The sequence below is a fragment of the Rhincodon typus genome, chromosome 4 (genome assembly GCF_021869965.1).
Source record: "Rhincodon typus isolate 14 chromosome 4, sRhiTyp1.1, whole genome shotgun sequence".
In the NCBI taxonomy this organism is placed as follows: domain Eukaryota; kingdom Metazoa; phylum Chordata; class Chondrichthyes; order Orectolobiformes; family Rhincodontidae; genus Rhincodon; species Rhincodon typus.
Window position 1 is genome coordinate 73,385,390 of NC_063335.1, and position 9,322 is coordinate 73,394,711.

General features: G+C 36.8%; 1 protein-coding gene across 1 annotated transcript in view; it reads right to left on the reverse strand.

Moving 5' to 3' along the window:
* LOC109932883 (rho-associated protein kinase 1) overlaps positions 1 to 9,322 on the reverse strand; it is a 107,378-nt gene that overhangs the window by 89,300 nt on the left and 8,756 nt on the right. Inside the window, exons 2-3 of the mRNA XM_048596134.1 lie at positions 7,594 to 7,753; positions 4,579 to 4,645 (exon numbers count right to left, since the gene is read on the reverse strand). Of these exons, the coding sequence (XP_048452091.1) occupies positions 4,579 to 4,645; positions 7,594 to 7,753 (227 nt within the window). The remainder of the gene's footprint in view (positions 1 to 4,578; positions 4,646 to 7,593; positions 7,754 to 9,322) is intronic.

The window sequence follows — 9,322 nt, forward strand, 5'->3', positions numbered from 1 at the left end:
CATCCCAGTAAACAGAAAATTTTAAGAGAGGGATAAACCAACCATGGCTAAGCAAGGAAGTTAGAAAGAGTATTAAATTGAAAGAATAAGCATTTACGTAGGCCAAAGTCAGTGATAGCCTGAATACTGGGACAAATTCTGAATGCAGCAAAATAGGACTAAAAAGATGATAAAGATAGAGAAAATAAACTATAGGGCAAAGTAGCGAGAATATAAAAGGTTGATAATAAGAGCTTTTTTAATTGTTTAAAAAGGAAAAGAAAGGTCAAAGCAAACATAGGCCCCTTAGAAAATGAATCTGTGGAACGATGAAATGGAAGAGGAGTTAAACAGATATTTTGATGCAGTCTTTATGGAGGAAGATAGTTTGAATACTCCATTAACACTAAAGAATACAGGGAAGAAATTAAGTACTATCACCATTGCTAGAGAGGTAAGTATTAGACAAACTAATGTGGCTAATTACAGATAAGATCCCTGGCCTTGATGGCTTGCATCCGTGCATCTAAAAATAAGTAGCTACAGAGATAGTGGATGCATTGGTTGTAATTTTCCAAAAGTCCTTGGATTTTGGAGAAGTACAGGAAGATTGGAAACTGCCAATGTGACACTCCTATTCAAAAAGTGAGGGAGGAAATAAAGGAGGGAACTATAGGCCAATTTGCCCAACATCTGTTGTTGAAATCAATTAAGGAACAATCTAGGACCAGAGGGCATAGTCTCAGAATAAAGGAAGCCAATTTGAGACTGAGGTGAGAAGGAATTTATTTTTAAGAGGGTTGTGTGGTTTTGAAACTCCTTGTCACAAATAGCAGTGGGGGCAGAGATCTTGAGTATAGTTAAGGCTGAGATAGATAGATAGATTCCTGATCAATAAAGGAACCGAGGGTTATGGAGAAAACACAGGAAAGTGTACATGACGAATGTCGGATTATGATACTATTGAATGGCAGAGCAGGTTTGAGGGCCGAATGGTTTACTCCTGTTCCTACTTCTTATGGTCTTATAAGATACAGGGCCAGGAGTAGGCCATTCAGACCTTTAAACCCATGCTGCCATTCATAGAGATCAAGGTTGATCTTGGAAAGCACTACAAATTGAGCAAGACGGCATTTTGGCAATGTTCTTGTAACAAATGCAGTGAATGATCAAGTCACCTCCTCTAAAGTGATTAGATTACATAGATAAGAATTAACTAACTAGCTTGAAAAAATAATTGTAATTTTTATAATATATTCTCAATAATGCTGTTTTTCCATTATTAATGTTGTTGAGTATCATGCTTCAGAGATGCATTTTTATGGAGCATATGATATATAGAGCATGTAATGTATGGAGCATATTTATGTGCACAATTTTAATTTGTTTTTATGCATACGACTGTTAATTTAAATAATTTGGCAGAAGTCACACGACACCAGGTTATAGTCTAATAGGTTTATTTGAAATTTCAAGCTTTTGGAACATAGCCCCTTTGTCATCTGATGAAGGGGCTATGCCGAAACGTCAGCCTTCCTGCTCCTCTGATGCTGCTTGGCCTGCTGTGTTCATCCAGCTCTACACCTTGTTATCTCAGATTCTCCAGCATCTGCAGTTCCTACTATCTCCGATTTCAAATAAACCTGTTGGGCTATAATCTGGTGTCATGTGACTACTGACTTTGTCCACCCCAGTCCAACACTGGCACCTCTACATCATAAACAATTTGTGACTTGCAATTCTGTCAGTTCGTGCCACTAGCATTAAATCACAAAAATACTGAACAACAGTTTTGTAACTTTAAGGCAATTTCACAATACAGTTTACTTACAACAGACAGAATTTGAAGATTTCAAGTAATGTAGTTAAATTCAAATTAATTTAGATAAAAAATGTTTACAGAGATTCCTTCAAGGTAAAGTAGTTTTTACAGTTACAATCGGCATAAACATGGTATGGGTTGAATATTCTTTATAAGCTGTCCATAATTTGTGGCGAATAGTTTAGGACTGAATCACAAATTTAGTTTTAACATGAAAATGCACATCCAAGTACAAGTGAGTGAAGTCATCCTTTGATAGAGGGCCATAAACCCTCCATGAACTGCCACTCAAATGATTCCTGTGAGGTTGCTTTCAGTACATTATTTAGATGAAGCAACAAGGGTTTTATCCATCCGTATACAGCACTTCCTCATATAACTGTCACATTTGATAGGTTTGCCATCTGATATCTATGCACGTGCAGCAGGGGTTACCAGATAGTGATGATCAGCAGAAACCCTGGACAATTCTTCTCCTCCCTAAACTAGGATCAATGTAATAATTTTAGTGGGTCTCACTCGTGTTTGGATGAAAACAACTACAGGCTGAATTAAAAATAGAATATATTGGTATATATAGCTCAGGAACTCAGTAGATAGTAGATAAACTTGCTGAACCAATTCTTGTCTGGAAGAAATTTCACTTGTTTCAGTTGACACCTTCATAACTGTTTATGAAATTCAAGTCTCACTCTGAGGTTGAGCATAAATTAAAATTGGCACTCTACAGCAGAGCTATACGAAGTGCTATTGTTTGGATTAGACATAACCTCAGTCCCAATCTGCCTCTCTGGGTGAAATGTAAAACAACTACAACAAAAATAAGTAGAGGGAAATACTCTTGGTGTCCTGGCTAATATTTATCACTCAATCGACATTACAAAAACAGTATCTGGTCATTATCACAAAACTGTTAGTGAGAGTTCGTTGATTGCAGATCGATTGGCACATCTCCCACATTAAAACTGTGACTAAGCTCAAAAGTACATTGGCTGTAAAATGCTTTGAGATGTCTCAGGGTCTTAAAAGCAATAAACAAAATCAAAGTGTTTTTTTAAATTTCTTTACACAACTTGTAAAGTCCTTAAATATACAAGCATCCTTTTATAAAAATACATCTTTTTTTCTCTGCTCCAGTAGAAAGAGTCAGAAATCATATGACACCAGGTTATAGTCCAAAAGGTCTATTTGAAATCACAAGCTGTCAAAGTGCTGCTCCTTTGTTTGATGAAGACCACCTGATGAGGAACAGCGCGTCGACGGCTTGTGAGTTCAAATAAACATGTTGGACTGTAACTTTGTAACGCGTAACTTCTGACTTTGTCTACCCCAGCACTCCACATCATGGATACCAGCAGAAATAGTAATTTCTTTCTTATAATTACATTTTCTTATCCCTGGGCATTAAACTTGGGCTATATGCTCCCTTTGACTTTAAAAAGGGGCACTTTTTTTTAAATGGGGTACCCAAAATTGAACAAACTCATCATAATACTTTACTCTTGTACTTCAAGCCATTACTCTAAAACTCCAAATGATTTTTAAAAAATCAACTTGCACTCATACCTGTAGAGAACTATCATTTGAACTTCAAGATTTCTTCAATATACATGTTTTCATAAAAAATGTATCACTTCACACCTACCCACACTTAATTACATCTTCCACTAGTCCGGTAACTCCCCTAACCTGTTACGTGCTCCTTAACTCGTTTACCATTCTGATTGCATTTGCAAAACACCCTTATTTTGCATCACCAATACATTTTGATATTGTGCTCCCTGTGCTCAAAACCAAATCATGCGTCAACAACAAAACCATTTCCAGCACCAGTTCCTGGGGTAAACCATTTATCAGCTCATTCCAATCTCATGATACCATTAATAATAACCATGAGCTCACTGTAATCAAATAGCTTTTTCTACTTCTGTTCTGCAGAGCTAAATCACCCCTTTCATTCCGAAGCAGTTACATCTGCACTCATTATTTTATTCTTCCAAAGACACAATGTTTGTTTTTATTTACTTATCAGCCTTTACAGTCATATCTACAGGATAGAAAAAAGCCCTTCGGCACACAGAGTCCGCACTGGTCACCCCATTTTTTAGCACTGAGCCTTTGCCCATGTATGGCTTGGCATCATAACTGCATATCTAAATACATCTTATGATGTTTCTGCCTCTTCCACATCACAGGCAGTGAGCTCTGGGTAAAAAGGTTTTTCCTTACATCCCCTCTAAACTTCTGCCCCTTACCATAAATCTATGCCCCTGGTCATCAATCCCTCCACCAAGGGGAAACGTTTCTTCCTATCTACCCTACCTGTGTCCCTTATAACCTTTATAATGTTATAAGCCTTTATAACATTCACTTTCATCCTGCTAATCTCCATTTCACATCCTTACCACAAGTTCTACATTATTCATTACTTTTATTGTACACCTTCCTTTTTAAATACCATAAACCTAACTTGCACTCTACTTCAGCTTTGCAAAGTCTGTAAAGCCACCTAAAAGAAAATCCTGAGATGAATGTTAGTGATGGTGTTTTTCTCATTCTGTTCCTTTCACACCGTTCCAAAAACACAGATTATTATTTCATAAAAACTGGCTTGAGACAAGAACTCATGTTTTGACAAATAATTTATACAAAAATAGTTTTTTTCTAGATTGCAGAGTGCAACATAATTAGGATAGTGACGTGAACAATCATAACTTTTTTTGTTTTATACAGTATTCAAATATTATCACCCAAAAGCAACAACATAAGATCCTTACTTGACTATTGTCTACAGTGGAATTCTCTCTACAGTCACTGGCTGGTCTAGAAGTACCAGATGAGTTCCTATAAAAATAATGAAAATACTGAAGAATTTATGTAAGCATTTCAAGAAATTGGCACATGGAAACAGTGAATGCTGGAAGTCAAATCAAACCGGTCGTTCTTAATACAAAGCAACTATAGGCTATAACATTTTTAAAGAGACCTTGAATTTGTCTGAAGTTAACTTAATAGCACTTATTTTGGTTTATACAGTCTTAAAATGCCTTTGACAGAACGCATGAGAAAATACAAATAGAATATAAAAATGCAAGAAAGCATAGGCTATTTAAAGTAGTATGAGAAAATGTGCAACTAGCCACCTAACACAAGGAAACACAAAAAAGACTTGCAAATGTAAAAACTCAATATAAAAAAAAATCCCAAGGAGTTGAGCACAGTATAAGAATGTGGGATGGTAACTTAAACTTGTTTTAAGAGATGGGTTTTGATTAAGTTTTTAAAATGAATAGGAGAAGCAGAAAGATCCAAGAAGCAAACTTTTGTATGCATTTAAAGAAATCAATTGACGAGCTTGTCTCACTGTTGCACTCCACAGCACACTATGTTGGCAGATATTTTTTAGGCCATGTACAATGTAGGAAAGCTGTAGTATGAACAATTCAGTCCAACTTGGAGGGGAGCCTGAGATGAGTGCTAGACCCCTCTAACACATCCAAGCAGCCAAGGCCTATTTTAGGTAGCCACCAAGGACACTTTAAAACTGCCCAGTCAAACATGGTAAAAGGTATGCTAACATTTAACATGGTAACAGTTATGATTCGAAAGCAAGACATAACATAGCAAAACTGCTTCTTCTCTGCCTCAAAGTTATGCCTGAAAAACAGGCACCGTGTGGCTCAAATTCTATATTCAAAGAAGCTGAAGCAAGTAAAGGTACAGCAGTGCAAGAGTAAGTTTCCTGATTTAAAGGAATAAGTAGGGAATACAGAAAAGACCATAGTCAGAGGTGAACAGAACAAAAACAGGGCAGTTAATTTTGGAAAATGTTGTGCAAGTAGAATGGGGTGATGCTATGAAAGTGTTTAGTTGAGATTCTAAATACAATGAATGGGGGTACTGGGGGCATTAGTGAGGTTGGAATATTGGGTCAAGGAAACACGTGGAATAAGAATAGCCTAAGCTTGAAAACGTTCGACATCTTAACACTGTGAGAGAAATAAATTTACCACATGATTAAAGTATGGTTAAGGATGCCAACAGTCGAACGGGCCAGGTGAAGGCAACCACAAAGATGCATAAAATGTTGTTGGAGACTAGCAACTTGAGGTTTAGATCTCAGATTTGAAGAAATGGAATACTGGTTCATGCAAAATGTCTGCTCTGGGGAGGACAGAAAATCTAAGATAAGATAAAGGCAAATGAGTTGTGACATAAGGGCAGAAACAGAAATTAACAATGGGATTATCTTGGCTACACTGGTTCAACTCCAGGTTGAAACTAGCAGAACAATCCTATGGAGTTGAAATTGGAGATGAATGCGAAAAAAACACTACAATCACCGTGTTGTTGAAAGAACATGCCATCATGTAACCATAGATAATATTGTACATGACTTTCTGACCAAGTAGACTTGGTGCTATAAACAAAGCAGAAACTGGATTGAAAAAAACAGAACCATAGAAATTTTTAAAAATCATGACACACTACATGGTCATTTAGCCCACCCTGGATTTGCCAATCAGTGAAAAACCACCAATCTAATTCCAGCTTCCTGCATTAGGACAGAGCCGAGCAGATCATGGCTCTTCCAGAAGTTTTGAATTCAACATTTTCTTAAAGAAGTGGTCACAGTTTCTGCCTTTACCACCTTTCCAGGAAGTTCATTCCTCTGGGTTAAATGTTTTTCCTGGTGTCCCTGCTAATTTTTGTACTAATTGCTTTAAATCTATGTCCCCCATTTTTGACTCCTCTGTTGAAATAAATACATCATCCCTAGTTACTTTATCTTGTCCTTCATACCCTTTCGCTAAAAATGAAATTAAATGCATAGCTTGGAGGGCAAAATGTAGGTATCTATTAGTAAAAGCGTAAAAAACATAATTAAGTGGTTAGGAGCCAGATGGGATGACTTCAAAGCTGGGTCACATTGACTGGGCAGTATCAAAATGGGCCGGCAATTGAGAGATTGAGATGGCAGCATTTTATAGCTGGGGTGAATTAGGACAGAAGAATAGTCAGGAATGGGAAGGAACTTGGATATATCTTATTCTCCAAATTAAAGCAATTCACAAGTTTTCTTTACTTGGTATTAGAAACGAGAAGGCAATCTGGAGCAACAGGGCTAGAGGGGATAATTTTTCATCAAGATCTGTCAATTGCCTATATATACACTCTAGAATAATCGAAGACCATTGGGAAGATTTGGCCAAGAGCAAGTTGAGAGAATATTTGAAATACTTGACCGAGATGAGCAGTAAATTAACAGCAGGTGCACTCAAATTGGAAGCCTTTAGGATCTTTGTCCAAAATGGAGATTATATCTCTCAAGACGTGGGGTTGAATAGCAATAAGGCAAGGGCACAACGGTAGGCTAATAGCAGAAAACATTAACAGTAGTAATGTCACGACAGGTGCAAGCAAGGGGTATGGCAGAAAATGTTTATCCAGAGATAGAGGTCGACTCTAAAATGAAGCAAATACTGTCAAGTCAATTGTTGATAGTCCAGAGATGAAAAGGTTACAAGATGAAAAAGTCAAGGTGCAGCTAAGTATGAGAAATTATGTTGTAGGTGAGGTTAACACGATACTGTAGGCACACAAAGCAGAGTAGAAGAAATATGGAAAACTTAGGTGGTGGTTTATCAGTGAAAATGAGTAGTTGTTCATTCAGGTATTATTGTTGATTTTATAAATTTATGTCCCTTTATTAATGAAGTACATGTTGCATTCAGAGAGCTTTGCATCTTCCTTAACGCAAGATGCTTGTATTTCAACCTTATTATACTTACTGATAGTCTCTGTAATATGTGAAGCCTACGAAAGGTAACTGATTGCCAACAAAGGCCTTTGGTACAGGAAATGTTTCTTCCTCGCCCTTATCTTCTTCCAGATCATCAAAATTGCTAGTGTCGATGTCACTACTTAGCTCAGGCACAACTGGTGCAGAAACTATAATGAAATACAGATGTTGACTAATTGCATTAAAAATTGGGATAAAAAAATCAAAAGAACGATATTCAGTTGAGACTGTACCGCCATTCAATCAGAGCATGATTTATCCAATCCACATTCAATACTCTTGTCTAACAAACATCTACCAATCTTATGCTTGAACTTTTTTAAAAAAACACAAATATAAACAGGCTTGTGAAGGAGCAGTTTCCAGATTTTTGATACCCTTCCTATGCAAGAAGTGCTTCATAAGTTCCTAAATGGCTTGGCTTTAATTTGAAGATTATTTCCTTGGTTCCAAATTTTCCAACCAATGGAAATAATTTTTCACTTAATTAATCCATCTAATATTACCCCTCCAACTTCTAAATTTAAGGGAATAAAATATAAATATATGCCACAAATTTTCAACACGTAACATTTTAAACCCGAGTGAAATTCTAGTTAATTAGCACAGGACATCTTGCAACCCTATATATCTATCCTGATGTTCAGTGCCGAAAACTGAATGTTGTCTTTCGTACAGGGTATTCCCAAAACCTTGTTGCATGAAAGAATCACTCGCTCACTCTCGTATTACATAAACCTTTTAGGTTACAATACTTCTTTATTTATACACTTATGTTTTACAGATTTATGTACAAGGAAATCTAAATTTCCTTACCCAATTCTCTCACCAATTTACGTGTCTCTAATCCACAATAGATAACCTAAAAACTCAGCCTCATTTCTGTTCCTAAATTGTTTGTATTGTTATACAGTACAGTAATATAGTATATTTCATATGCAATTAACCTGGTGTTATCCAGCAATCTACCAACTGAAATTCTCTAGTGACTGGAATTGGAATTTTATTTTACACCCTAGGATACATAAAGTGCTATTTAAATAGAGGTTGTGGTTGTGTTTCTAACATATTTTTGCTTCAGATTTCTAGTACCTTTTTTTACTTTATTCATTCACAGGATGAGGGCGTCACTAGCTATCCCCAATTGCCCAGAGGGCAGTTAAGAGTCAACCACATTGCTGTGGGTCTGGAGTCACATGCAGGCCAGAGCAGGTAAGGATGGCAGTTTCCTTCTGAGGACATTAGTGAACCAGATGGGTTTTTCGGCAATGGATTCTCGGTCATCATTAGATTCTTAATTCCGGATATTTTTTAAATTCGAATTCCCCCATCTGCCATGGCAGGATTCGAACCTGGGTTCCCAGAATTTTGTCTGGGTCTCTGGATTAACAGTCCAGCAATAACACCACTAGGCCGTCGCCTCCCCTTTGTAAAATTTTCTTCTTTTGTAAAATACCTAAGGCTTTTATTTAAAATAATTGGCTTTAATATAGTGCACTTTATGGCACAAAGGCATAAAGTGCTAGAATCGCATTACAGGTCAGAAAGCATTTGTGGTGACAAGTATACTCTTTGGGCAAACTTTCAAACCCAAGCAACATAAGATCTGTGCATATTTGGATATTGTGAGAACTTGTCCTTTCTGTGTCGTCAGTTGCAGCAGTTAGCTGTAGATTGGCAAAGTGGCTGAAAATACTTCCTTTGAATTACTGAGTCTT